The sequence below is a fragment of the Canis lupus genome, chromosome 21 (assembly GCF_048164855.1).
Source record: "Canis lupus baileyi chromosome 21, mCanLup2.hap1, whole genome shotgun sequence".
NCBI lineage: Eukaryota > Metazoa > Chordata > Mammalia > Carnivora > Canidae > Canis > Canis lupus.
Window position 1 is genome coordinate 4844096 of NC_132858.1, and position 27438 is coordinate 4871533.

General features: G+C 58.2%; 4 protein-coding genes across 6 annotated transcripts; 3 read left to right on the forward strand and 1 right to left on the reverse strand.

Moving 5' to 3' along the window:
- Positions 1-508: 508 nt before the first annotated feature.
- RAB1B (RAB1B, member RAS oncogene family) lies at positions 509-7903 on the forward strand. 2 transcript variants are annotated; one of them, XM_072789983.1, is made up of 6 exons: positions 509-663; positions 2267-2339; positions 2625-2720; positions 2832-2927; positions 6231-6362; positions 6464-7903. In XM_072789983.1, the coding sequence occupies exons 1-6, from the start codon at positions 650-652 to the stop codon at positions 6656-6658; spliced, it is 606 nt and encodes a 201-aa protein (XP_072646084.1). In that variant the 5' UTR covers positions 509-649; the 3' UTR covers positions 6659-7903. The 2 variants fall into 2 exon arrangements, with proteins under 2 accessions (XP_072646084.1, XP_072646082.1); XM_072789981.1 differs by lacking the exon at positions 509-663 and adding an exon at positions 913-1069.
- An 864-nt stretch (positions 7904-8767) lies between these two features.
- Positions 8768-14696, forward strand: CNIH2 (cornichon family AMPA receptor auxiliary protein 2). The gene is made up of 6 exons (XM_072789986.1): positions 8768-8946; positions 12721-12789; positions 13203-13250; positions 13459-13571; positions 13707-13850; positions 14046-14696. The coding sequence occupies exons 1-6, from the start codon at positions 8866-8868 to the stop codon at positions 14071-14073; spliced, it is 483 nt and encodes a 160-aa protein (XP_072646087.1). The 5' UTR covers positions 8768-8865; the 3' UTR covers positions 14074-14696.
- A 369-nt stretch (positions 14697-15065) lies between these two features.
- On the reverse strand, positions 15066-19447 carry YIF1A (Yip1 interacting factor homolog A, membrane trafficking protein). 2 transcript variants are annotated; one of them, XM_072789985.1, is made up of 8 exons: positions 19142-19447; positions 18233-18444; positions 17963-18067; positions 17764-17842; positions 16268-16325; positions 15932-16087; positions 15363-15456; positions 15066-15268 (listed from the first exon to the last, which is right to left on the reverse strand). In XM_072789985.1, the coding sequence occupies exons 1-8, from the start codon at positions 19170-19172 to the stop codon at positions 15122-15124; spliced, it is 882 nt and encodes a 293-aa protein (XP_072646086.1). In that variant the 5' UTR covers positions 19173-19447; the 3' UTR covers positions 15066-15121. The 2 variants fall into 2 exon arrangements, with proteins under 2 accessions (XP_072646086.1, XP_072646085.1); XM_072789984.1 differs by having other exon boundaries at positions 15066-15292; positions 19142-19401.
- A 2457-nt stretch (positions 19448-21904) lies between these two features.
- Positions 21905-26630, forward strand: TMEM151A (transmembrane protein 151A). The gene is made up of 2 exons (XM_072789987.1): positions 21905-22127; positions 24170-26630. Exons 1-2 carry the CDS (start codon positions 22053-22055, stop codon positions 25499-25501), a joined length of 1407 nt encoding a protein of 468 aa, XP_072646088.1. The 5' UTR covers positions 21905-22052; the 3' UTR covers positions 25502-26630.
- The last annotated feature ends 808 nt before the right edge of the window (positions 26631-27438 follow it).

Consider the following 27438-nt stretch of genomic DNA (forward strand, 5'->3'; position numbering starts at 1 on the left):
CTCCTATCTCGGATTTGTTTGGGGGCCTCACAGATCCAGTTTTTTCTAGCAACCTTCATCTCTGAGATTCTAGAGACCGCGGGCTTGGAATTCTGCCCCTTACCAAGTAAGCCATTTCACCTTGAGCGAGTTACCGAGACTTTTCCATCTATACAATGTGGGTGACGACACCCTCCGGGGGCACTGTCTGAATTAGAAGTGCCAGTACAAGACCCCCCCAAATAAATGAACTAATGCTAACAACTCCGGGAACTGCGAGGGTAGGGATGACTACCTCAGCCAGACGTGAAACGCGTCAACCCTAGCCCTAAATTGACCTCATCGTCGGGACGCCATCAGGTCCCCGGGAGCTGTTCTCAAGTTCAGGTACATCCATACGGAGCGAACTACAAGCCCCAGAATGCAATGCGCGGCGATGATGGGGCGTGGGCTAGGAGACGCGGCCTCAGTTTACGCCTGCGCAACCGGGAGAGAGTTGGGCAAAGTAAGGAGACTACAAGTTCCAAGAAGCAATGCGGCAAGGCCCCAGTCGGGAATGTTTGCGCCTGCGTGTCGCGGGCGGGGCCTCTGGGGCGGAGCGGCCACCATCTTGAAACGGGAGGCGGAGCAGAGCTGACTGGGAGCGACCGAGCGGGCCACCGCCGCCGCCATGAACCCCGAATAGTGAGTGAGCCCCGCCCGCGCCGTCCGGCGCAGCCTCGATCCCGAGTACGGGGCTGTACGCTTACCGGGGTTGTCCGGCCTGGGTCAGGACTCAGCGGCGCCCCCACATCCGGGTCCCTCTTCCGCTGACCCCCCCCCTCACATCCGGGTCCTGCCCCTCCCCCTGGGGGCCCCAGGACCCTGGCTCGGTACCCCGAGTTCTTGCACCCGGGACCCAGACACTGCGACCCCAAGGGGCACTACTTGGAGCCCGAAGCACCGGTCCCTAACAGGCCTTATTGGTCAGGTGAACCCGCAGCCTCGGTCTCTCCAGGCCTCAGTTTCCCCACCTGCTGCTTGCAGTGGCAGTCTGGGTGCTGACGATGGTCCCGGCGTTTTGGAGCCGGTCCAGCCTCGGGCCTTTTAGGTCTGACAGTAAATCTTTCTATTTTTCCCGTTCTCCTGGAATCCGGTTCCTGGGGCTGGTCGGACGCGGCAGGCCCCGAGGCGCCGCTCCGGGTCGCTCTCCCGTGGGTCCTCCTCTCCGGGGCTACAGCTTCGCCCCTTGCCTCCGTCTAGCCGTCCTGCCGCTCCTGGAAACCAGTCCCTTCCCGCCCTCTCCTCACCTTTGCGCAGGCCCCCAGCGCCACCGTCACACCCCTTACCTTCGCCGTCACGCTGTTGATGAAGTTTAGATGAATATGGCATTTGTTTCTCCCATTCCAGTGGGATTCTCTGTACCTCAGACTCTCCTCACTTCTTGGTCACTCCCCCTGCGGATAGGTGGCCCATATCTCTGCCCCAGACTTCTCATTGACAGTTTTCCCCAAGTGTCAGTTGTCTTCTTCCTCTTCTGTCACTTCCTTTTTCTCCTCCAGATCCAGGCCTCAGATTTCCTTAGGTAAGGGTGAAGCTCAGAGCTGGATTATAAGGGACACAGAAGGGAACTAACAGGCTCTCACAGAGACTTTGGGAGTCTGAACCTGGTTTCCAGTCTTAAAGTTAACAGCTGTGTAACTTAGAGCAAGTCACTTCCCTCTTCTGACCTCTGGTTTCCTCATTAGTTAGAAAGAACACCATCCATTTCATAGGGCTGATGTGAGGCATAAGTGAGATGATGCATTTGCAGTAGTTAGCACTGGATCAGGCACAGAGTAGGAACTCAGTACTTAACTTTAACTGCCGTCATTGCTACTCGTTGACCACCTCTTCTTAGAGGCTTCATACCAGGCTCTTCACATAGATATTCACTTAACGAGTTCTAGGCTGGACCCTAACTACCCTCTACTGGCCCAGAGACCACGGAGTCTGTCAAGTGTCAGGGTAGGACACTCAGCTTTTTCTCCTAAGGATTGTGATCCTTGGCAAGTCGTATCCCTCTCTCTGCCTCAGCTTTCTTCTCTATAAAGTGGAAATTCAGACTCAGCCCTTTGGGCCAGCTGTAATATGGGGAGAGGTGTCAGCCTTCCCCTTCCCAGGACTTGTGAGAGGATCTTGTGAGTGCTTTAATACTCTAAACCAAGGCAAGTCTCACAGCATGAGAGAAGACCATAGTTGTAATGGCAGATGACATGGCTGGTGGGCTCCCTGCCTTCCTTCATATCTTCCCATCCTTTCTCTCTAGTGACTACCTGTTTAAGCTGCTTTTGATTGGTGATTCGGGCGTGGGCAAGTCATGCCTGCTTCTGCGGTTTGCTGTGAGTAAGGAGCCTCCCATACCATCCACCTGGGGTCCTGGCTGGTGGCAGGAGGGAGAGGGGGCAACACTGAGCACAGGAGGTCCAAGACCTCGGAACCAAGGATGAAGTTACAGAACCTCCCGTAGCGTCTCTGAGCAAAGACACAGGGCTGACAGGTTGGGGTGCTGAGAATGAGGGCTTAGCAGTTACAAACTTGGCTGGGGCAGGGTCCTGGAGGGAGATTTTCCAAATGGGCTTTGGGCTTGTTCACCTAGGCCATTTCATTGCTCCCTGCTTTTCCAGGATGACACATACACAGAGAGCTACATCAGCACCATTGGGGTGGACTTCAAGATCCGAACCATTGAGCTGGATGGCAAAACCATCAAACTTCAGATCGTGAGTGTCGCTCTTCCCAGTCCCTGGTGCAGAGGCAGCCACCTTGGGAAGGGAAGGGCTCTGGGCAAGTAGCTCAGAGCTGACCTGCCCTTCTTTCTTATTGTCTTATAGTGGGACACAGCTGGTCAGGAGCGGTTCCGGACCATCACTTCCAGCTACTACCGGGGGGCTCATGGCATCATTGTGGTGTACGATGTCACCGACCAGGTACTCCTGGGGTCACATCTCCAGCTTTGCCTTCTCAGCTTTGGGTCTTTGGTTCGTTTTTGTTTTGTTTTTTTTCCTTAGGATTTTATTTTTTTAAGTAATCTGCTTACCCAACATAGGGGTTGAACTCACAACCTGAGATCAAGAATCACATGCTCTACTGACTGAGCCAGCCAGGCACCCCAGGTCTCTGGTTCTTATTTCTTTTTACTCTTCCCATCCTGTCTTCTGGATGCTGCCTTGAAGGAAGACTGTAGTTGGACTCATTTCACAAGGGAAACAGCTACAGAAAGTGCATCCTCCTGAGGCCCTGCTCCCAGCCATTGGCAGAAGCAGGCCTTACACCTCCTGGCTAATCTTGCCACCTTATTCTAGACTTTATAGGCACCTTTGTAAGGGTTTTGTAACCCTTACATTTTGTAAGGGTTTAGTCAGCTAATCGGTTGCTGTGCTGGGCTTATGGCTTCCTGGGTGAAGACACTATGGAGAAGCAATAGGAGGGCTTTAGACAAAAGAGGTGAGGCAGCTCTGCACTCTGGGTGCATTGCGAGCAGAGATAGGAGCCCTGTGTTTGCTGTGGCAGCATTAGTCATGTGTCACTGGCAGCAGTGGAGGTATTAACAGGGTGAAATAGTCCCACTGTACCTTAAGGTTTATAGAACTTGTCATGGTCTTTTTTTTTTTTTTTTTTTTTTTTTGGTCATGGTCTCTTAACACTCTAAAGAAGTCTGCAGTAGCTTCCCATTTTACAGATGAAGAAATGGATCAGAGTGATAAGGAGACTTGCTTGGGGCTGTGCAGCTAGTTAAGTGGCAGAGACAGAAAATCTAAGTCTGCTGATTCTACCTGCTTTGTTCTTTCTACTAAACCTTGTGGCTTTGTGGGGGCCAGGCCCTGGGGACATGGAAATGCTTACATCAGTCCTGGGCCTGGAGGAGTTCCTGCTCTGAGGGGCATCTGGGCTCTTGGGCTCACCAGGAACTCAGGGTGCCTTCTGGACAACAAGCTGTGGGTGGACCGTGCTCTACTCAGAGGTCACCAAGGACCTCTAGCTGCCAAGTTCTATGACCTCATTTCAGATCTTCCCCTGATTGACCTCTCATTACTTTTACCTCCATTCTCCTCCCTCTCCTTGGAAAATTTACTATATCCCGCTCTCCTACCTCTTGCTACATTAGTTTCTCTTTTCAGTGACTTTTTACTGGTTTGCTCTATACTACCACCATCTCACACACACACACACACACACACACACACGCCCTGCCCTACCCCCATCTTGTGCTTCCTGACTCCACCTGCATGGGTCTGGCCACTTTATGGTTTGGCTTCTGTCTTACATTCTGTGATTCCTGTTTAAACAGCTATCTCTGTGTTCTACCTTGCTGGCACTTTGGGAATTCTAACCTGCATGGTATCACCCAGTGAACTGTGCTGGGGTCCCTGTTTTCCAGATGAAATATGCTTAGGTAGGTGTTAGGTAACTTGCCCACGGTCTCATAGCTAGAAGAGGCAAAGTCAGTGTTTGAACCCAGGGTTCTTGGCTTCCTAACTTACCCTTCCCTGGCCCTTGCCAACCTCTCCTGAGCTTCAGATCATCATCAGAGCTCAGCATGTCCAGCCCTGGCCTCACCCACTTTCCCTAAACTGGCTTCTGCATCCCCATCTTTGTAACAGAGTTTCTGTTGGCCTAACCAGAAAACTCTTCCCTCCCCCATCCCTCCTCTCTGTTCTCCCCCCATCTTCTCTCTCAGGTCCATTCCCTTGTAACAATAGCAGTGATGAGTATGACAGCAGCTCTTGCTAATTAAGCACCTGTTATAAGACAGGCCTGCGTTCATTATCTCATGTGAATAACAGCCCCCCTGGGAGCTACTGTTTTATCAAAATGAGGAAGCTAAAGCTCAGAGAGGTTAAGTGACAAATCTAGGGTCACACAGTACATGGCAGAGGTGGGGCTTACCCGGAATGCTTTGACTCTAAATCCTGTGTTCTTCCTTGCTTCACTCCCTGGCTCGGTGCACATCTCTTCCCTAGATTATTCCAGCCACCTCCCAGTTGGTCACCATTCTTGCCAGTCTGATCTGGCCTCTACACTCCTGTCCAAACTGTCTTCCCAGAACACAGGTGTGCTTATGCAGCTCCCTTGAGAAAGCTTCATCGGCTCCTGGTTGTCCAGATTAGCCAGGCTAGGACCTTCCATCATCTAGCCTGCCTCTTTTCCCCCTCCTCCTGCTCGGGGCCTGTGTCCTAGCAGCCTTCAGCTTCTCCCTGCTCCCCAGAGGCAGCACCATCCTGATCCTTGACCTGGTATGTTATCTCTTTTTGTACATTTCTCATCCCTCCACTTCCACACAAGGCCAGTTTGTCCCTTTGACATAGGTAAGCCATAGTCTCCCCAGACAGAGATGGTCTTGGAGCTCTGGCAGCTCCTGACATCTACCCTTGCAGCACTCATCACCTTGTCTTGCCATGTGTGTATGTCCTGGTCTAGTCCTCCACTGTCCCCTGAGTGCCTCAAGGCAGGACCTAGGCATTTGTCCCTTCTTTATGCACAGGGCCCAGCTTGGATCATGGCGGGAGGTGTACATTTGAACCCAGTTGGATATCACTAACCTCTGACTCCTGAGATGGGAAAGTGTGGCTCTAGCTCAATCATGTTCCTAAAAGTTCCGTTTTTATTTACGAGCCAAGGGTAGGGGTTAGGGAATGGCCAGCTTTTGGGAGAGCTGGTCTGAGCGAGCAGACTATTGGTGCCAGAAGCAGGACAAATGTCTCTTTCTGTTCCTAGAATACATGTCTCCCTCATAGGGCAGGGTCTTCTCTGTAAAGATCCTACATACCTACTATTGGGCTGCAAGACTTCAGACCTTACAGGGGTTTTAAGGCCACTGTGGGAGTGTTGTGATTCTTGCTAACCTGTTCCCCTCCATTTCTGTCTTCTCTCTGGCCTCCATCCTGTTGTCATTTGCTCCCCACGTGTTTTCAGCCTTTTCTGTGTCTCAGGGGGAGACTAGCTGCAGGAAGCAGAGTTGGCTGGCCCTTAGGCCTAGGCTGTTTAGCTGTTGGGGCTGTTGGCAGACAGCTGGTGCCATGCCAGGTTTGGCTTTGGGGGTCTCAGATGGAGTGGGCCAGAGAGGAGATCTAAGCCTGGAGGAGAGAGAGATCTTCCTCTGGGTCCCTGAGCTCAGGGCTCCTGTCTCTCTCGGGAACCCAGGCAAACCCCCTTCAAAACCCCTTGTTCTCCTGGCCTTGAATAGGGGTGGGAGTTGGGAGCAAAATAATTTGTGATTCTGGCTTCTCTAGGAATCCTATGCCAACGTGAAGCAGTGGCTACAGGAGATTGACCGCTATGCCAGTGAGAACGTCAATAAACTCCTGGTAGGCAATAAGAGCGACCTCACCACCAAGAAGGTAGTGGACAACACCACAGCCAAGGTGAGTGGGGCCTGTGTCAGGCCCCCCAGGGCAGGCTGGGGTCTGCTGCCCCTCACCCCTCCTTTCCCACATTTCCCTCTTTTCTCTTTTTCCCTCATCAGGAGTTCGCAGATTCTCTGGGCATCCCCTTCCTGGAGACAAGTGCCAAGAATGCTACCAATGTTGAGCAGGCATTCATGACCATGGCTGCTGAGATCAAGAAGCGGATGGGGCCTGGGGCAGCCTCAGGGGGTGAGCGGCCCAACCTCAAGATCGACAGCACCCCTGTGAAGCCGGCTGGTGGTGGCTGTTGCTAGGAGGGGCACCTGGGGTGGGACAGGAGGGGGCACCTTCTCCAGATGATGCTCCTGGAGGGGACAGGAGGTGCCTCCCTCTCCTGGGGCATTTGAGTCTGTGGCTTTGGGGTGTCCTGGGCTCCCCATCTCCCTCTGGCCCATCTGCCTGCTGCCCTGAGCCCTGGTTTTGTCAAGGTCCCCAAGGGAGGACACCCAGGACCTTTGGCTGGGGTGGGGAGGTGGGCTTGCTCTGCTGCTGCCTCTAGGTAACTTTAAAAGATACCCCACCACACACCTTTCTTTGGGATGAGGGCTCCTCTTTCCCTCCCTTGCCCCCCATGTATGCTGCAGTGGGTTTCTCTCATCCTTTTCCTTCTCCACCCCACCCCTTCCCCAAGAGCTGGGAGCCTCCCTGGCCTCTATAGTCCCTGGCTGCAGTCAGCATCGGGGGCCAGGAATGGGACCAGGGGATCCAGGACCCAGGATCCAGGGCCCTGGGCTGGACCTCAGGAAGGGCATGGGGGCCACAGGGGCCCAGCAGCCCACCCTTTCCTCTCCTCCCTGCCTCTCCTCCCTGCTCCTTCCATACTCACAGCTCCAGCCGTCCAGCTGCGGTGGGGTCTGAGCACATCTAGAGCAGGTGGGCGGGCAGCCATGCTGGGCCTGTGTCTTGAGCCCAGAGGGAGCCTGCTCCTGCCACCCCCTGCCCTGCCAGAGCCAGGCCCATGTGCTGCCTGCCCACCGTGCCCCTTTGTCCCCAAGGCAGGCAGAGGCGGAAGGCCCACTGTGCCAGAGGCCGGGCATCAGCCTTAACCCTCACTCTGCCAGCACCTCTTCCCTTTCCCTGAGTCAGCACATCTGGCTTATTCTCTTCCTTCTGTTTGGAGCCTATGAGGGCAGGTCCTCATGCCCTGTCACTACTTCTCTTCTGGGGAATGTGGGTGCAAATCCAGGGTTGGGGGCCTCTCCCCTCACCCCCTCCCACCCAGGATCCTAGCCCCATGCCCTCTGGCATAGCTTCTTCCTGCAGAAAAACAAACCTTTGGTCTCTACCTGAGAAGCCATGTCCCTTGTGCTGTCTCTCGCCTGTCCCACCTGTGCCCTGCCCTCCAGCTTGTATTTAAGTCCCTGGGGTGCCCCTCACTCCCAGGTTCCCCTCTGGTGTCATGTCAGGCATTTTGCAAGGAAAAGCCACTTGGGGAAAGACAAAGGACAAAAAATAAATTTCCACTGGCCCTCGGGTGAGCCGAGGGTTTTTGCAAGGAAGTTGTGGTGGTTGAGTGTGGTCTGTGGTGGGAGCTGCCTTGGGTTGGGGGAATGGAACTGGGGCCCTGGGATTGGTGGCTGTACAGGGGTCCTGGCTTGGACTGTGTGTCCTAGGGTTGCTGTTGAAAGTCCTTGACCCACTTCCTAAAGCCAAGAGTGCTGCCTTCTTTTGCTTCTGTGGTGTGTCCCCACGGGCCCAGCACGGTTTTGGCAGAAAGGGAGGCGGTGGCCATCAGCTGCCGGTACCTGGTGAGGCTCTGTCAACACCCACACGGGCCCACATCTGTCCAGACTGTGGGCTTGGGCTGCAGACATGCACCATCAGACCAGGCCCTCATTCCCTTCAGCCCTCTCCCAGCTTTGCCCTGGGTTCAAGCCAAGAGTCTCTGCCCCCTTGGACAGTGCCAAGTTCCTCCCACTTAGGACCTCAGCCTGGCCTCCCAGGTCGGTGTGCACAATACAGTATGTTAGGGTAGGGGGGTGTGTGTGCTCTTCCGAGTGGACCGAACTCGTGTGACGCGGGGGGCGGGGGCGGGCACATGTTCAGGATGTAAGTCCATGCCTACGTGTCCCTGAGGTTGGGGCGGGGGTGGCGCTCGGCCCGGCGGTGCCAGCGAAGGGGCGCACAGAAACCCAGCCCCGCCTGAGGCGGTTCGCACGACGGCCCCGCCCCCGGCTCCGCCCCGCCGGCTTCGCGGGCTGGAGAGCGAGGGAGCCGCGGGCGAGGGATCGCAGGATGAGCAATCGCGGCCCGGGCAGCCGGCAGCGGACGCGCCCCCCGAGCCCACCGGCCCGCGCCCCGCGCGCCCCACGGCCCCGCGGCCCCGGTCCCGGCCGCGCCGCCCGCGTCGCCCGAGGCCTGCGGGCCATGCCCGGCCGGCCCTAAACGCGGACCGGGGGGCGTCCCCTTGCGCCCGGGCCACGCGCTGGCGCCCCCCGGGCCGCCGCCCGGCACGGGGGCCATGGCGTTCACCTTCGCCGCGTTCTGCTACATGCTCACCCTGGTGCTGTGCGCCTCCCTCATCTTCTTTGTCATCTGGCACGTAAGGCCGGGCTGGGGCTGGGGCTGGGGCTGGGGCTGGGGGCGGGGTGGGGGACCGCGGGCACACAGAGCGGGAGGGGGCCGGGCAGATGGGCTCAGGGCCCGGGGAAACTTGGAGCCTCCTCTCCGCAATCCCCCTTCGGTCAGCTTCTGCTCGCCCCCATGAACACCCTCTCCTGTCGTCGGCTTCCTTCTCGGGGCCCCTTTCCTCCGCCGCCCCCGCCTATCTGTGGATATGTCAGTTGGTCCCTGACCCCCTGCCCCTGCCCCATGCCGCCTTGGGGTGTGGGGCAGAATTCTGGGGTTCTTGCTCCTTTCTTTCCTCCTACCCACCCCCCAATTCAGTCGCCCCCGTTTGTCTGTCGGGCAGTTTGTCTGTCTGCTTGCCCCCCCTTTGTGGGTTTTTCCAGCCTGAGTGATGGAGCCAGTTGCCATGGCAACTGCATCTGTTTACAGGACCTACAGATCGCAGAGCCCATTAACCCTTTCCGTTTCGCTCACCTCCCTGACCCAGCAGCGACTGGCTCTAAGCACACCAGAGACCTAGTCCCCACCATCAGCTCACCTTGGGCTTCCCTACCCCCTCCTTCCTGGGCTTCCCACCATCAGGTTTCCTACCCACTTCCCATTCTTCCTCCTCTTCCTTCCTACTTTTTCCTTTGTCTTGTGTCCCCTTTGGTCTGTCTCTCACTCTGGCCTGGCTCCACACCTGGTCTTTCAGTGTCCATTTCCTATCCTTTATCCTAATCACCTCTCCTTAGAGAGAGTCCCTCTCTCTCATTTTCTCTGGGGTCTTCTTCTCGGTGGCCCCCTCTGCCTGGTTCCCTTCCTCTCACCAAGAACTGTATCACTTAGCTGCCAGCTCATTGTTTGGCCCTTGACACCCACCCCACACTGCCCTCCCTCGGCCTCCTCCCCCTGAGGTTCTGGCCCCCACCCGGATCCCCTCTGTGAGGACTGCCCATCTCTGTTGGCCCTGGTCCATCCATTTCTGCATCCTCTACTTCTGCCTCCAGGACACACCTTCCTGATCTTCATCCCCTCTGGGTGGGGGGCGGGGGGGGGGTGTTCCCTTACCCCTCTCCTGTCTCTCCCTGTAACCTGTTCTTTCCTTCCTCTCGCTTCCTTCTCATTACCTCACCTGCTTATTTCCTGGTCTCCCCACTTCCTCTCTTCCTGGGACCCACTGTCTGCCCCATGATCCTCCTTGTCTTTTGACCAATCCCTCCCTTCACCATCCCCCTAGCCCCACTGCTGCCTATCTCCTTGACATCTGGGTTCCCTGGACTCTGACTGCACCCCTTCTGTGTGAGAGATGAGTCCCTACAGGCACCTTTCAGCACATTCCCCTCTCCCCATCTCCAGCCCTCTCCCTGGCTTTGCCCCCCTTCTGCCCCCATGGGTCTCTTAATTGCTTTTTCTTTTCTCCTCCTTTATCTTTTTCTCTTTCTCTGCCCCCATATCTGGGGCCCCTATCCATCTTGATCTCTGTGAGCCTCCTATCTCACTCCAGGGTAGTGGACAGTCCTGTGGGCTGGAGGCAAGAGAGCTGGGGTCGCAGAGATTGGAAGAAATTGAGGGTCACAGGCTGGGAACACTGAGCTAACCAGCTCCTGGGAGAAAGTTTCCTGGAATTCAAGAAGCCCCTTTCCAGGCCTCTCCCCATCCAGAGACCTTGCACATTACCTCTGGGGGTCCCTGTCCTTAGGAGCTACTCAGAGCTGTCCTCTGTCTAACATCGGTTTCGGTGCTTCCCGAGAACTGAGCTCTGGGCAGCTGTTGAAGAGTCAAGGATGAATAAGACTCAGGCTTTGCCCTTGTGGGGCTCCTAGGCAGGTGGGAAGGGCCCAACGAATATTTACTGAGCACCTATTATGTGTCAAGCATGGTGTTCACTCTTGTATTTAGTTGGGTGATCTTAGCAAGTCATTCATCTTGAGTATGTTTCCTTGTGGGTAAAGTGGGTTTGTTTTATATATATCAGAGTGCCCAGAGCACGGCCTCCTAAAGGGGAGTGGGGGTGGGCATAGGCATAGGACATGTGGTCCTCAATCCAAATTAGTAAGAACCAAATCTTCCAGGGTAGGACCTCAGTTCCCACCCCAGACCCTGAGCCCAGTCCCACTGGTCGCTAGGCAACCTAGTGGTGAGTGACGTGTGTCAGCTGTCATCGTGGGGGATTGTTTGTTCCAGGGGGCTGAGTCAGCGCCAGGCAGCCTGGGGGGTGGGAGGCACGACACCCGCTGCCTGCTAGTGGTGCCAGTTCTGGGGCAGACAGACGGCACCCTTCCGCTCCCTGCTGGACCCTGTTGCTGTGCCTGGCAGGCAGGTGGCTGCCCAGAGTCCATGGGGAGGGGGTGCTGCTCCAGATGGCCCTGGCTCCCTCAAGAAGCCCATGTTCTCTCCCTCTAAGCCGTCTGGGGTCTGGGAAGCTTGAAGGTGGGGGGCTCTGTGCCTTATCCTCACGCTAGTGCTGAAGAGAGGGGACCTCAGAAGGCTTTTCTTCCAGACCACCTTCCATGCCAGCTCCCACCAGCCCCCACCCAGATCTCTCTCATTATCTCTCAAACACCTGCTCCTCCCAAGAGTTCCCCATCCCAGTGAGGACACTGCTACCTATCAGATGCCCAACACACACAGGCAACTTGGGCCCCTCTGCCTCCACTCTGCAGCCATTCAAGCCCATTGGAGTCTGGCTTCTAAACAGCTCTGGAATCCCTCCACACCTCTCCACTCTCACTGCCACTCTCCTCATGCAGATCACCATCAACATTGCCGCCCTCCACCCAGTTTCCTCACTGGCCTGGCCTGCCCATGAACAAGAGGTTAAGATTTTTAACGCCAGAGTCTAAGGGGTTAGAATCCTGTCTTACCACTGACTAGCTGTGTGGCCTTGGACAAGTCACTTAGCCTGTCTTTCAGTTTCCTTATTGCAAAACGGATATGATAATACCAGTCCCTACGTCATCAGGTTATTGCAAGCATTAAATGAGTTAGTAAACATAAAACCTGCTAGAATAGAATAAGTATCATGTATGCCTTGGCTGGGACTGTTACCTGATGTATACTTCCTGCTCCATCCATCCTAAAACATTAGCCTGATCATCCCACTCTGCTGCCTTATAGCCCTCAGTGGCTCTGCATTACTTTTGGGTTAAAGTCCAAACATCTGGTCCAGGCTCACAGTATCTCCAGCCCATCTTTCACATTCCCTTCCCACTCACCTCACACTTTCACTCTGGCCTCATGGAACCTGCAGCTTCCTGAATATTCCTTGTTCCTTAAACCTTCTGCCTTTGTACCTGCTGCTTGGACTGCCCTTCCCCCATCTGTTCACCAAACACCCACTCAGAGTCCAGCCTGAACTCTGCTCCCCATCACCTCGGATGCTGTATCAGGCCCCCAGTAGCCCTGATCACCCTGGAATATAGTTCACAGTTCTCCCAAGCAAGGGAGCCCTCCTAAGCAAGGGCTGTGTCCCAGGCCTCTGGGACCTCAGTGGTCAACACAGGGCAGAAAGACACCATCTCTTGGGATGTTTTGGATGGAGGCATTGTGAACATGCCTTGACTTGGGCATAAGCACACTAGGATTCCGTTGCAGACTGTTGTGTGACCTTGGGCTAGGCCCCGCACCTCCCTCAACCTCAGTTTCTCAACCTTTGCAGTAAGCTCCAACTGGTCCAGTACCCATGTAGGAATTCCTATCCCATAGAAGCATGGGTGGGGGGCCATAAGCTGCTGCCTCAACCTTGAAGCACACGCCCCTCCCCCAGATCATAGCCTTTGACGAGCTGCGGACCGACTTCAAGAACCCCATCGACCAGGGGAACCCAGCGCGGGCAGTAAGTGATACATGTGCTGTGCCGAGGTGTGTCCGTCCGTCTGTCTTTCCATCTGTCGCAGGCCAAGCGGAGTGGGGGACGGGGAGAAGTGGGGAGTGTGGTGAGACCCGGCAGTGCCCCTTCCTGTCTGTCCCCGCCCCCAGCAAAACACCTGGCGCGGGCTCAGGGCTCGGGTTCCTCCTGGCGGGGCGGCCGTTGCCAGGCTCTGGGCCGTTGCCATGGAGACGCGGGTGAAGGTCCCTCCACGGTGACGGTTGCCATGGCGACGGCGCGGCTGCTTCCTTGCCGCAGAGACTGCTCTGGCGCCCCCTGGCGGCCACGCGCGGGTCGGCGGGGGACGCAGGGAGGGCCGCGGGGCGCCTTCAATGCCCGCTCCACCGCTCCCCCACGGCGGCCTTTTCTTCCCTCTACAGCGCGAGCGTTTAAAAAACATCGAACGCATCTGCTGCCTCCTGAGGAAGGTCAGTGTCAGCGCTGGTAGCGGGAGGCTCGTGGCCCAGCTCAGCCCTACTCGCTGTGACCCGGAGTAAAGCCAGTCAGCCACCGGGAGGGAGTGGGAGTCCCCAGGGGTCACGGGGAGCACCTCCCAAATCCCAGCTCCCCTCTGTGCCCTTGCCACTGGGGTCTGTCCTAGCACCAGGCAGCTGACCTCTCGCCCTCCCTCCCCAGCTGGTGGTCCCAGAATACTCCATCCACGGCCTCTTCTGTCTGATGTTTCTGTGTGCAGCAGAGTGGGTGACCCTGGGCCTCAACATCCCCCTCCTCTTCTACCACCTCTGGAGGTGAGAGACTCCACATCCCCCTCTTCTACCACTTCTGGCAGCGGGGAGTGAGATGGAAGAGCAGGGGCAGGGTGGGGGTGGAGCTCTGATGTGGGCACTCAAGCCCCTCCCTCCTTCCTCCCCCCACCCCACCAGGTACTTCCATCGCCCTGCGGATGGCTCTGAGGTCATGTATGATGCGGTCTCCATCATGAATGCTGACATCCTCAACTACTGCCAGAAGGAGTCCTGGTGCAAACTCGCCTTCTACCTGCTCTCCTTCTTCTATTACCTGTACAGGTGAGGCCCTGCCCATGGCAGTCAGAAGTCAGGGAAGGGATGCTCCGGGTACCATGCCTCCAATCCCAGGAGTGGTTGGGTCCCAGGTTCTTGCCTTTTTCCCTTAAGGACTGAGGGCAACCCAGGGTATAACAGGGTGGGTGGCCGGTAGCTGGGCCTACTAAGGACTTGGCTCACTGCCTCATCTTCCCACAGTATGGTTTATACGTTGGTGAGTTTCTAAGGGGGAAGCCGGCCAGGGAGCAAGCCCAGAATGGACCGGACGCCTGTGCACCCCCAGCCCTGCCCCTCGGCCACAGAGGCCTCAGCCCTGGGGAGGGAGGGGGCACTGGTGCCCCCGGCCTCCTCTCCACCCCTCCAAACTGCTGCTGCGGGACCTCCCGCCTTCAGAGCCCCCGCCCCTTGGACTAGGGCTGGGCAGAGCTCTAAATAGGGGTAGGGGCTCCTCTGTCAGCCTGCAGGCATGGCAGTCAGTCTTGGAAGGGGCAGAACCTCCAGCCTTGTCCACTTTGGGTGGGGGGACAGACATGGACCCTGCCAAAGCGGCAGGGCTTGACCCTGGAAGTTCTGGGCCGCCCCACCCTGCACCCTCACCCTGAGGCACCCCCTGCAGGTGGGGGGGTACCCGCACCGGGAATGAGCAGGCTCAGCAGGGGGGGCAGCCCACCCCTAGTCTGCCCTCTCCCCTCCCCCAGGCTGTCACTCTAGACCTCTCCCTTCCCCATCCCCACTTGCCCCAACCCCAGCCTGTCCTGTCTCTTGGACCTATTTTCTATGTTGCCTGGAGGAGTCCGGCACCCCTTCCCCGGCCATTTGTGACAAAATATGAATAAACTACTGCAAACACGTGGGCCCCAGTTCTGCTCCTGAAAGGCTTGAAGAGCACATGGGGGCAGAGGGTCTCTATAGGGGCAGCCCTCACCTGAATCCCCAGTCCAGCTAGGCTCAAAACACTGGCCCAAGGAACCTTCTAGGGAACCCCTCAGATGGATCAAAGAGGCCTCTGAGGTCTCCTTGGCATGCTGCTCCCTTCTATCCTCACTCTCCCAGCCACAGCTAAACAGCTATTCCTGCTAAAACCCTTCCATCTGCCTTTCAAAGCAGTATCAAAGCCACACACTCCAGGAAGCCCTCGCCTGGGTCCCCTGAGCCTGGTAAACCCTGGGCAACAGAGAGCACCCCGCCCCAGGCCCCAGGAACAAGGGTCAGATACAATCAAGGAAATCAAATCTTCAATGTATGGAAAAATCAGTGCCAGTGGGGGCCAGGGGTCACCGGACCAAGTGGAAGGTCAGCCAGTATATGATGAGGGGCTGGAAGGCTGCAGCTCCCAGAGTCAGGTAGAGCTGGAGACGCTGCCGGGGAGCTGGGCCCCCATTGTTGTCAGGACCCAGGGCTGCTGTTCGCAAAGAGCGCACCTGGAAGAAAGGAGAGAGCTGAAGCTGGGCCAGGGAGGCTTGTCCCCAGCTCCAACCCCAGGGGGACAGGCAGGAGGCACAGTCCCAAACTCACAATGAAGTACATGAGTGAAGACGAAGTCCAGGCCAGTGCCACATAGTAGCCATCACTGCCAAACAGCAGCCCCGTGAGCACGCTGAGGATCATTCTGCAGGGGGTGGGGTGCAGGTGGGGGTGAGGGGAGAGGAGGAAGAGATGGCTGGAGATCTAAGGAATCAGGGCCTGAGATTGGCCCTACCATCCAGCCTTAGATCTCACCCACCACCACTGAGCCCTTTATCTCCAATCTGTCCCGAGTCCTAGACTCAAAAATGAATCTGGAAGGCCTAGGACTTAGCCCTAGGACCTGGATCTAAGACACCCTCCACTACTCCAGCACGAGGCCCTTGTCTCCTGTGTTCCCAGGGTGACTCTCCAAACATTCCTGACCTGAACAACAGGACATGGCTCCTGAGGAGAATGCTAAAAACAGCTGGTTCCTCTATTAGAGAAAAGCTAGGGCCCAGAGAGGGGCAGAGAGGTGCCCAGGGTCATAATTTAAGGCTACAGCTACACCAGCTAGAAACTCAAGGCAGCAGGCCACTCTCCCAGGCCTGCCTCTGGCCTGACCCATAGCTACTCACCCTACGTATTTGTAGCCACTATAGGCTAGCAGGTGGAAAGTGCTCAGGTCACTGCGCACGGTGGCCAGATAGACACCCAGGAGCAGGGCTAGCACCTCCATCACGATCCATACCAGTGCTGTGCTTGCACACAGGCCCAGCACCTCTGGGGAGAACCTGTGGCCATGTGGGAGAAGGGGGGCAGTATTCAGAAACCAGCCATGTGGAAACACCTGTGGTAGGTGTGAGACTGAGGACATGGGGTGAGCATGGGACCTGCCAAAGGTCCCCTAGAGAGGTGAAGGGAGCAGTCAGGATGGGGAGCTGGTAGGAATGGGTGAGGGCATTGGTACTGACCTTTTCTGAATCCCCAGTGCCATCCCTGCCAACAGCACGTAGGTGATGAAGGCCATTGCTGCCAAGAGCCAGAAAAATGCCATCAGCCTGGTTTCCTCAGAATCCCCTGGCTAGGTATTTGGGGCCATTTACACCTTCTCTCCATACTTCCTCCCCTGCATATCCCCGCATGCCAACCTCCATAGTCCTGGAATTCCTTTCTCTGCTCAGCCCTCTTTCCCGGCATAAATGCTACCTGACTCTTCTCTCCGCACCACCAAGCCACTTCTTTCCCTGTCTCTGTGCTAGGAAACTCACCAAACTTTCCTGCTCTGGCTCAAACCGTATCACGGGCCAAGGCTATTGCTAATCCTAAACCAAACGGCAGGGGCCAACCTGATCTCCCACAACACTATAGTACTAAAATACAGGCTTGAAGACAACCCAGGCTCTCCCCAAAATCTGGCCCATGGGGATGACTTCACCTCAGCCAGTCTGGCCACTGGTGCTGGCCTTAGCTCTGGCCCACCCACCAACACAGAGGGCGCAGGTTTACCTCTGCTGTTTACACAAAAGCTCAGAGCCTGTGGGATCTGGGCTTTCACAGCAAGTGTAGCTCCTCAGCCCTGTTCTCTGCCCCTCCTTGAAGGACCAAACTGATGTGCCCACCAGAGAGCACAGGGTCTGAAGTCAGGAAACTAGCTCTCCCACCTATAAACTATATGGCTTCAAAGATACTCAAATCTCTCTGAGCCTTGGCTTCAAATGGGGATGGCAATTCCTGCTTTATGAGGTGGCTCTGAGTGGAAACAGAGGAAGGAAGACAAGAAGAACCTGTGGCCCTCCCGGAGCTACTGGGCTGACTGGCTGCCCTGGCAACCCCTCTGAGGGCTGGCAGAGCACACTTACCCCTCCTCCAGCGTGTCCACCATGGGCTGCGCCTCAGGACAAGCCCCAGGACAGAGGAATCAGATGCACAGTCTGCCAGCCACTGTCCAACATGGGCAGCCTGACCTCGTGCCACATAGGTGGGCAGTTATGGGAACCCAGAAGGGAGTGATCACTTCCTCAGAGAAGGGACTTGGGGGACAAGTAATAACTATGATAATGACTATTATTTACGGTGTGCTTCCTGCCGAAAGCAGGTCACCTCACATCACCTCACTGAATTTCCACAAAATTCTTTGTGGTGGAGACTGTTGCTATTCCTGGTTTACTTAAGAGTAAAAGTAGCCAGCCTGAGGTCCCATTACCAGAAGCTGCAGGACCAGGTCTAAAGCCAGGGCTCCAGTTAAGAGGCAAGAAGATCTCAAAAGGGAATACCATGAGGGCACTGAGGGCACCCAGGAAGTTCCTTACTGGTCCCCTTGCTCTGTCAACCTGGTGTCTAGCAACCGCCACACACGGAAAGCACCAAGAGCAGACGCTGAATAAATGCATGAGCCCCTCTCTTCTCATTGGTGCCTTAAGGCACAAGTCGCCCCACATCCCCCAGCCCAAGTCGAAGAAAGACTCACTGGGGATATAGAGGTCAGGGGCATTGAGATCTTGCCGCGGTGGCAGAGGCACATCACGACTGTACTGCACTTCCCAGTTCTGGTGGTGGCAGCAGCAGCCAGGTCAGAAGAAAAAGATAAGAAAAGAAAGAAGGCGGTTGAGGTCTGGGGGCCAAACTCTGGGACAGGACAAGGAAAGCACAGGGCCCTGCCAGCTCACCTGGTGTGTGTAGGGGAAGACCAGGAGCCCCAGCTTCTTGGCCACATAGGCTGTGTCCACAGCAAAAAAATACTTGAGTTTGTTCACAGACACAAAACGGTGCAGCTGGGAGAGGAGAGAGGAGGCTGTGGGTAAGCTGTACCCCAAACCTCAGGGTGCTCCTCTGTATGCTCCTTCCCTGAGGGCTGCTGTTGAGAATTAGGTGGGATCCCACGATGCCCCATCCCTGGACAGAAATCTTGCCACCCTTGCCCTGGGGATGGGCCACACCTCCTTGTGCACCATGTCCTTCCCATGGGATGCGATGGAGCTGCCATAGGCCATAGCCACATTGGCCATTGGGTCCCCAAGCAAGTGGTTGACATTGAAGGCCACGTCGGCTCCTGGGGCTGGGTATCCTCCTGGCTGGCTGGAGTAAGCACCGCTTGTGTCATCGAAGAGGGGAGGGGGATCTGGGGCTGCCCGGGCCCTGTGCTTGGAGCCTGTGGGTTTGTAGGTACTAGAGTAGGTGACAGGAATATCAAACATGAGCCCAAACCACCACCCCATTCCCCGGGTTGGGCCAGCCCTGTATGGGTCCTGGGGTCACGAAACAATCAGTTAGTGAAACCTGGCCTGGATGACGGGTAGGTAACCCAGAAAGAACTTTGATGAAGGATCTTTTTCCAGAGGTGCCAAATGTAGGCAAAGAAAGAGCTGAAGCAGCGCCTGGAAGTGGTTGCCCACCTGGGGGTTTCTGGGGTCCTTCTCCAGGGAAGTGATCCCTCAACAGCCTTGGGAGAGTGAGTAGAAGTTTGCTAGGTGGAGAAGATAACTGGGAGGGCATCCCGCATTAACAAGGGTGGAAAAGGCGACAGCCGGGTACCCAAAGGCCCTGGGCGGTGGTGAGGGCCCCTACCAGGGTCACGACAAGTTTAGAAAGTTCTGGAGGCAGACCCCGTTCGTGCCCGAGTATGGCATGGGAATCCCAGCTGTGCTGTCACCGCCTGATCTCAGGATTGGGCCGAGAGGGCGAAGTCCGGGACGCGTTGCGGACTCGCGCAGGGCGGAAACCCGAAAGACACCCGCCGCGCTGGGGAAGGGCCACGGCTGCCCCTCTCCCTCAGGGTGAGCGGGCCGCGCCGCCGACCCTCCTCCGGCCGATCCGGCCGCGTCCCGCCCGCCCCGCTCCCCACGCACCGTGGGCTCCATAGCCCGAGTGATAAGCCATGGCCGCGATGCTGGCGCTCCCAAAGGGCCCGCTGCGCCGCCTCGTGGGTACGAATACTAATAAGGCAGCCGCTCCGCTTCCTGGGCACCGATCGGGGTTACGGAGCAGCCCGACACGTCCGCCAGCTCTTCGACCGCAGCCGCCATGTCCTCAGCGTTGTCCTCCGTCGCCTACCATTGGCTCCCCGGCGGCGCTAGGTCGCCTCTCCCCTCTCTCAATTGGCTGTTGGCGCGGCCTCGCGGAATTGGATTCGGCAGTAGGCAACTTCCGGAGGGGCATGGGCGGAGCAACCCTAGGCGCTCTCGGATTGGGTGGTGTGTATGCTAATTAGTGGCCGGAGCAGCCAATACCCAATAAGCCAATGGATTAAGGTGGGGGGTGGGGTTGAGAATTAGTTCCGCGCCTGCGCAGTGGGGCACTTGACGCTCGCCCTGCCACGACTGCATCAGGTGGAGACCTGGCAGAGGCGGGAGTCTGGGAAAGAAGTTTAGCTCCGGGGACGTAACCCGGGAGGGAATGGGTCCGTGGTGCCCTGCCAAGTCCCGCCCGTCTCCTGCCCCACCCTCTCAATGCTAGCTTTCTTCTCCCATCATCCATCCTCCCCCCGCCCCTCCTCTAGTCGTGGCACGGAGCCCGGTCAGCCAGTGAGGTGTTAGCAGGAGGCCGGGAGGGGCAGTGACGGCGCGGCCCAGCGAGCCCCGGAAGCTGCCTCCTCCTCCCCGCCTCCCGTCCCTCCTTCCCGCGCGGGTGCTGTCCGTCGTCCGGTGCTGAAATGCCCTACAGCCACTGCCGCTATCCTGCAGATTCTGGCGCCCAGCTGCTGGGAGGGTCTGGGCTCTTGAGACAGAAAGACAGAGACACACACACACAGTACACACAAATACATTACACATATCGAAAACTCCAGAAGATCTGAAATCCCAGAGATTGGGTAGTATAGGATCCTGCACCATGCCTGACCCATCATCTCTCCCGTGGTCCAGCTGATGTGAGGGTGGAGGTATGCTGATCCACCTCCTGAAGGTGCATTCGAAACTCCTGAGTCATTGCTGGCCCTACGGTCATCTTAAAGTGAGACACCTCAGCCCCCAGGCCTCACTCCTGAGGTCGAGGGTTCCTTTCTCTCTGCCTAGTTTGTGACCACTCTCACCCTCCTCAGAGATAGTCTTCAGGGGCTTCCCTTCTCACACAACTTCAGCCACCACTTTCTGGAGAGCAAGATCGGGTCCTCTGCAACCTGCCTCTAGCTACCCAGTGTCCAGTTACGCTAGGTGACTTTCCTACTTTCTGAACACAGCCCACGTGGTCTGATCGCAGTGCCTTTGCTCAGAAGTCCCCTCCACCCAGGATGCCCTTCCCCCTCATATCCATTTGTCCAAAGCCTAGTTATTCTTTTTTTAAAATTTATTTTTATTTATTTACGATAGTCATCACACACACACAGAGAGAGAGAGAGGCAGAGACACATGCAGAGGGAGAAGCAGGCTCCATGCACCGGGAGCCCGACGTGGGATTCGATCCTGGGTCTCCAGGATCGCGCCCTGGGCCAAAGGCAGGCGCCAAACCGCTGCGCCACCCAGGAATCCCCAAAGCCTAGTTATTCTTTAAGCAGTTTAGCTTGTGCTTCTCAGAGAGACAAAGGGAATAGAGGACTGACATGGCTGGGGGTTGAGGCCAGATGCTGGGTTCCAGGATCCCTCTGCATACACCAGTTTGCCCTGGATATAAATTCCATTAGGACAAGGCCTGTATCATTCTCCACTCCTACCCGTGTCTTCACAGTGCCAAATACAATATTTGGGTATAGCAGATACCCAATAAAAATCTGTGTCCAATAAATAAATAATAAATAAATAGATGAAGCCTTGGTTCACTCCTTTACTCCTTCTACCATTTCAATCACCTCAGCTTTAAAAGGGTATGGTTATTGAACTGAATGAATGGTCTTTGAGTTGCCCTTTGGGGAGGAAAAAATAGCAAAGCAACCCAAAACACCTAGTATTGCAGCTCCCTATGTCCCACCAATGAATTGTCTACCTTGCGGGTAGGCCCAGAACTAGGGGCAAGTGTGAAGGTCTGAGGCCCCTAGGGCCAGGGAGCAGCACTGGGGCCACCGGTACCTGGGAGGGCATTATCCCATGAAGGACAGATCCCACTCCCTAGTACCTCATGATAATGCCTGTGCACCTTTCTATTCCCATTTCTCAGGTGAGAAGACTGAGGTTGGGGTGGAGAGTGCAGGCCCAAGGTCATGAAGCCTAGGGCCCTGGGTGCCCTGGCCCCCAACCTGCCAGCTCTTAAGTGGAGCCCAGGACCTCTGTCCAGGGAATGAGGTGCATCACACCTTTCTGGGTTATAACTGCTTCCTCCCCTACAAGCAAGGCTTCCAGGGTGGGATCTGGGTGGGCTTAGCCCTGGGCCTGCTCCTCAGAGACACGTCGCCGGGGAATTTCCCACCTTTGAGATCCCCCTCCACCTTCTCACAGCCGGGGAAATAGGCCCCAAGAGCAAGGACTCGGCCAAGGTCGCAAGCGCAAGCGCGGCAGGAGGCGAACCCAAGCTTGGGTCGGCCAGCCCGGGGTTCTCGGGCGGGGGCAGCGCCCGCTGTACCAGGCGATGCCGGCGGCGCCGCGGGTGCCGCGGGGGCGGGGTCAGCGGAGGGCGGGGCGCCGGGCACCGCGGCCGCCGACGCCGCCGCCACCGCCGCCGCCACCGCCGCCGCCACCGCCGCCGCCACCGCCGCGCTCGGGCTCGAGCTCGGCGCACTCCCTGCGCGGCCGACGAGCCGAGCGGACGCCCTCGGGGCCGCGCCGCAGCCCTCCGCGCTCCCCCTATCATGCCCCGGGCCCGGGCCCGGGCCGCCCCAGCAGCCAGGACACCATGCCCGAGGGCGGCGGAGGCGACAGCGGGGAAGTGCCTGCGTTCATCCCGGACGGCGAACCGCTGCGGGAGGAGGTACCGGCGCCGCGTGTTGGGGGCCGGAGCAGGGGCTGGAGCGGGGCGAGGGGGACCACGGAAGGGGCAAACCCTGGACGGGGCTGAGGTGGGAAGTCTCCAAACCCCAGCTTCCAATGACGTCATTAGGGGAGCCGGCGTCTGGCGTGCCGGGGGGCTCGCGTGGGGGTCGGGGTGGGGGCGCTGGGAAGGCAGGAGGGGGTGACTCCCGCCCCGGGCGCCCCTTCGTCCCCCCTCGCCCTCCTGTGACGTCAGCGCCTGGCCCCCGCGCGCCCTCATTCCGCAGCGCAGCCCCTCGGCCCCAAGGCCCCGGGGTCGGGCCCCCGCCCCCCCGGCCCAGCGGCTCACGAGGTGCCCGGGCGGCGTCTGCAATGCAGCAGCAGTAGCCAGGGCTTGAGGGAGGCGGCGGAGGGAGGAGGGGAAAGAGGAGAGGAGGCGGCCTCTGGTACCCCTTCTCCCGTCCCCCGCGGTGAGGCCCGGGGCGGTGGGGGCGGCCTTCCTGCTGGCTGGGACCCCCAGAGTGGCCTCTGCTCAACCCCGGCCAAGAAGAGGATCTGCGGGAATGTGGGGCCCTGTGTGGAGTGCAGGGGTGATAGGTGGTGAGAGGGTCTGTGGATGTGCTTGGATGGATGTAGTGCACTTGTGGGTGTGTGAATGCTAGTCCATGCTCCCGGCATCTGGGGTGAGCCAAAGTCAGGTGGTGGTCTGGTGGGTCCTTGGCTTGGGTGATGTGGTCATGCGTGAACATGTTCTGCTGTGGGAGGGTCTCTCCCCTAGAGTCTAGTGTGTGCGTGTCAGGTTGCAGTAGGGGTGGGGTTAGGGGATGTGCACTGTGGTCAGGTCTGATGTGTACCTGGGCTTCAGGGAATGTGTAACCCACGTATGCCTGTGTGTGTCCTGTGGTGGGTGGGTCTGTGTGGGGTGTGTGTGCGGGGTGGTGAAAGTATGCACTTGTGCACCGTGTTATGGTTATGAGGGATTGTGCCCTGGGCATTGGTGACCGTCTGGTGTCTGGGATGGGCAGGCAGCCTGCACATCTGTGTGAGGTGGGCCTGTGATAAATGTGGTGGAGGATGTGGGTGTGTGGCCCGCCCTGCAGGTCAGTGGTGATGAGTACCTGTGGTGGGTGATGGAGTGGAGGGGGGGCGGTGGGCTGCCCTGGGCTGGGCTGGGGGCATTTCTTCTCCTCTTGGGTCTCTCGAGAGACTGCCCAGCAGCTGTGCTCTACCCCCTCCCTCACAGCACAGATGGGCAGTGGAGGACGACACTCCATCTGCTCCCCCCAGACTCACACCTCCCCCGTTCCCAGCTCTTCCTCTTTCTCACTTACTTAAAAGCTTCTCCCAAGTCTCTAAGTGAAGCCAAGGGACCAGAGGGAGTCTCAGGATAACAGTAATAATATTTATTCCTGGGGCCAGACTCTGTGCTGCAATGGCCACACGTAAGGTCTTCTTGAATCCTCACAAAAGCCCCAGTCTCCAGATGAGGAGACTGAGGTCCAGAGGGCATGAGGGACCTGGCCAAGTCATACAGTAAGTGGTGGAGCCAGCAGTGAATCCCAGGCAGTGGGGTTCCAAAGCCCATGCTCTTCACCCTTAGGACCCCTGCCACCCTGGCCTCCTGTACCAACAGGTCCAGGAACTAAGGCCTGCAGAGGACAGGAATGTGGCCAAGACCACACAGAAAGTGAGGGGGAGAACTGGAACCAGAGTTCAGTTTTCCCAATGGCCAGTCAGGAGGTCCTTCCTTCTCTTGGCGGAGATGTGTCTGCTTTTCCCTGGGTGCCCTTGACTGAGGGATGATGGGGCACAGTAGAGGACAGCTTGGGGGCAGACTGGCCCCAGTTTGAATCATGTAGCTCTACTGTGAGGGCTGGAGGGGTGAGGTCTGGAGCAAGATGCTCTGTCCCTTCGGGCCTCAGTTTCCTCCTCTGTAGAGTGGAAAGCAGAGCCCCAGCTCCTTCATGGGGCCTAAGCAGAGGGGCAGGAGCAGCCAATGGCCCATCCTGATGCCCACCTCTCCTCTCTCTGCCCACCCCGCAGCAGCGGCCCCTGAAACAGTCCCTGGGAAGCTCTCTGTGCCGAGAGTCGCACTGGAAGTGCCTGCTCCTCACACTGCTCATCCATGCCTGCGGCGCCGTGGTGGCCTGGTGTCGCCTGGCCACGGTGCCACGGCTGGTCCTGGGGCCTGAGGCAGCCCTGGCCCGCGGGGCTGGGGGCCCCCCGCCCACCTACCCCGCCAGCCCTTGCTCAGATGGCTACCTGTACATCCCGCTGGCCTTTGTCTCCCTTCTCTACCTCCTCTACCTGGCTGAGTGCTGGCACTGCCACGTGCGCTCGTGCCAGGCGCCGCGCACCGACGCCAACACCGTGCTTGCCCTGATCCACCGGCTGCAGCAGGCGCCGCCCTGTGTCTGGTGGAAGGCCACCAGCTACCACTACGTGCGGCGCACCCGCCAGATCACCCGCTACCGCAACGGCGATGCCTACACCACCACGCAGGTCTACCACGAGAGGGCTGACAGTCGCACGGCTCGCGGCGAGTTTGACTACTCGGCCCACGGCGTTCGCGATGTCTCCAAGGAGCTTGTGGGCCTGGCTGACCACGCGGCCACGAGGCTGCGCTTCACCAAGTGCTTCAGCTTCGGCAGCGCCGAGGCCGAGGCCTCGTACCTCACCCAGCGGGCCCGCTTCTTCAGCGCCAACGAGGGCCTGGACGACTACCTGGAGGCCCGCGAGGGCATGCACCTGAAGGACGTGGACTTCCGCGAGTCGCTCATGGTCTTCGCGGACCCGCGCAGCCCGCCCTGGTATGCCCGCGCCTGGGTCTTCTGGCTCGTGTCGGCGGCCACGCTGTCCTGGCCGCTGCGCGTCGTGGCAGCCTATGGCACAGCCCACGTGCACTACCAGGTGGAGAAGCTTTTCGGGGCCGGCTCGCCCCCCCCTGGGGCGGTGCCCAGCGGGCCCCCGCTGTCCCGGGTGGCCACGGTGGACTTCACCGAGCTGGAGTGGCACATCTGCTCCAACCGGCAGCTGGTACCCAGCTACTCGGAGGCCGTGGTCATGGGTGCCGGCTCCGGTGCCTACCTCCGTGGCTGCCAGCGCTGCCGTCGCTCCCTCAGCAGCAATTCGCTGCCCCCTGCCCGGCCCGGTGGGCCCCGCCTGCCTTTCAGCCGCAGCCGCCTGTCTCTGGGAGCTGGGGGCCGGGCCACACCAGGGGTCTTCCGGAGCCTGAGCGGGGGGCCACTGGGGCGCCGCGGAGAGGACACAGAGCCCCTGGAAAGCCCACCGTGCTACGAGGACGCCCTATACTTCCCGGTGCTCATTGTCCATGGTGACAGCGGCTGCCAGGGGGACGGGCAGGGTACACTCTGAGACCGGGGGGGGCCCCCAGGTGGCCTCCTCCCCACCACCCCGCCGTGGGCTTTGATGCCTGAGCGGCTGTTGTCCGAGATAGGAGGGAAAACAGACCAGCACACGAGGGGTGGGGGAGGGGGAGAGTCCTTAATCAGACTGAAGCGCAGCAACCCAGGGTGATTTGGGGGGTGAATGGACACCACTGAAGTTGAGTCTGTGAACATCCCAGCATGGCTCCCCACCACCACCGTGTTCCACCCCCTGCGATGGCTGGTGATCTAGCCTAGAGCCCTGTCAGGTTGGGCAGGGGGGATGTTTCCAGAAAGCCTGGGTTGGGGAAGGAGTCCTGGGGACAGCTATTACATGCAGCAGAGAGCTGCTTACCTGCTCTTCCCTGCATGGCTGAGGCCACATTGGGAGCCCTCGAGCAACCCAGAAGCACAAATTGGTGGTTTGGGGCTATGCCCAGTTGGGCTGGCTTCCAAGAAATTGAAGAGCTGGCTGTGACAACACCACAGCCTGGCCCCACTACAGCCCCAAGTCCCCATCCTCCTCCCCTGACAACCCCTCCCTGCCTACCCTCTGGTCTCTGCTCAGGGCCAGTCCCTGATCAGACTGTGGCACAGCCCCTGTACTGGGAGCCTGGTTCTTGGAGCACAGCCTTGTCCCCCTTGGCCCCCTGTTTTTCCCTGGTGTACCCTCCCCTCACATCCAGCTCCCCTATGACCTGGCGTTCCTTCTTAGGACCCTGCCTTGATCCCACATCTTCTGGTCTCTGCTCCTGTCCCCCCAAAGTCCACATCCGCCTCTATCAGCCACGCACACTCTCCCCACGAGGCTTTGTCCTCTCATTGCTCCCCCAGACTTCTCTGCTCTTCACCTTCCTGATGACCCACGGGGCCCAGGGCCACAGGGCATCCGAGGGACCTCGGCCTTGGCCACAGCCTCTTGGACGATGCACCTGCTCTGCCATGGAGGCCCCTGCTTCTCCCATCAGTGGGGCCAGGCCCATGGGACACTGTTCCTCCTCCAGGGAGGAGAGAGTAGTCCCCTCCCTTCCAACTGGGGTTTCTACCACCTCTTGGGGGCCAGTGGGTGAGGGAGGAGGCAGAGAAGACACAGATAAAATAAAAGATATGAAATGGAAGGTCTCACGTGCATTCCTAAGTGGTGGGTCTAAGGCCATTACAAGTGCAATGGGCCACCCTGGGTTAGCGTTTCGATGCTCAGTTCTGGAAGAGGGGGCCAGGTTGGGCTCCAGTGTTCCCAGGAACAGGGTAAGCTGAGAGGGAACCTCTCTGCCCAGCCTAGGGCCTGAGACTCAGGTTTAAGTTGCTCTGAGCAGCTCACCCCAACTGACTGGCATCTGGTTCACTTCTAAGGCATTGTCCAAGTGGTCCATCTTCCAACCCAGTGGGGGTTTTCGTTCTACCGCTGGACATACTGAGGTCTAAGGGCCTGGTGACTGGCCCCCAGAGTGGAAGAAATGAGCTATGGTCTGTGGCATAAGTTCAGTTCCCTCAATGGCCCTGGTGTTCGGGGGAGTGGGCGCTGAGCATGTCGGAGGACACAGGTGGGAAATAGCCAGCCCTGAATCAGCACATGGGATCCGAAGATCAAGAACGAGGGCAAATGAAGGGCCTCACTCACTCCTGGAGGTGGCATCTTCCCATGGATGGCCGTGCAGGGAGTTCACGGTGCCAGGGCACCGGGCTAGAGGGCAGATGTGGGTGGAAGGCAGCCTGTGGGCCACTCCTCCAGCCCCAGCGTGGAGCTGCACCCACCTGCATGAAGGCACCCTTTTCTAATCTGTGCAAAGACAGCAGAAGGACTGGTGGTGGCCCTGGAAGGGTGCTGAGAATGGGTGGGATTCACCCGGGGCAGAGACAGGGCAGGGTGTTCGGGGCTGTGGGATCTGCCTGCACAAATGCCTGGGTGCAGAACATGAAGCAAGG

What these genes read in the sequence shown, in the direction of transcription:
- RAB1B (XM_072789981.1), top strand. Translation starts at nt 1,026, where the DNA reads ATGGTCCCGGCGTTTTGGAGCCGGTCCAGCCTCGGGCCTTTTAG. An exon ending in GCCTGCTTCTGCGGTTTGCT is followed by an intron (nt 2,340 to 2,624) that starts GTGAGTAAGGAG and finishes CTGCTTTTCCAG; the next exon opens with GATGACACATACACAGAGAG. An exon ending in AAACCATCAAACTTCAGATC is followed by an intron (nt 2,721 to 2,831) that starts GTGAGTGTCGCT and finishes ATTGTCTTATAG; the next exon opens with TGGGACACAGCTGGTCAGGA.
- CNIH2 (XM_072789986.1), top strand. Translation starts at nt 8,866, where the DNA reads ATGGCGTTCACCTTCGCCGCGTTCTGCTACATGCTCACCCTGGTGCTG. An exon ending in CTCTTCTACCACCTCTGGAG is followed by an intron (nt 13,572 to 13,706) that starts GTGAGAGACTCC and finishes CCACCCCACCAG; the next exon opens with GTACTTCCATCGCCCTGCGG. An exon ending in TTCTTCTATTACCTGTACAG is followed by an intron (nt 13,851 to 14,045) that starts GTGAGGCCCTGC and finishes ATCTTCCCACAG; the next exon opens with TATGGTTTATACGTTGGTGA.
- YIF1A (XM_072789984.1), bottom strand. Translation starts at nt 19,172, where the DNA reads ATGGCTTATCACTCGGGCTATGGAGCCCACG. An exon ending in AGGACATGGTGCACAAGGAG is followed by an intron (nt 18,068 to 18,232) that starts GTGTGGCCCATC and finishes CTCCTCTCCCAG; the next exon opens with CTGCACCGTTTTGTGTCTGT. An exon ending in GCACTGGGGATTCAGAAAAG is followed by an intron (nt 16,088 to 16,267) that starts GTCAGTACCAAT and finishes ACATGGCCACAG; the next exon opens with GTTCTCCCCAGAGGTGCTGG.
- TMEM151A (XM_072789987.1), top strand. Translation starts at nt 22,053, where the DNA reads ATGCCCGAGGGCGGCGGAGGCGACAGCGGGGAAGTGCCTGCGTTCATC. An exon ending in GCGAACCGCTGCGGGAGGAG is followed by an intron (nt 22,128 to 24,169) that starts GTACCGGCGCCG and finishes CCCACCCCGCAG; the next exon opens with CAGCGGCCCCTGAAACAGTC.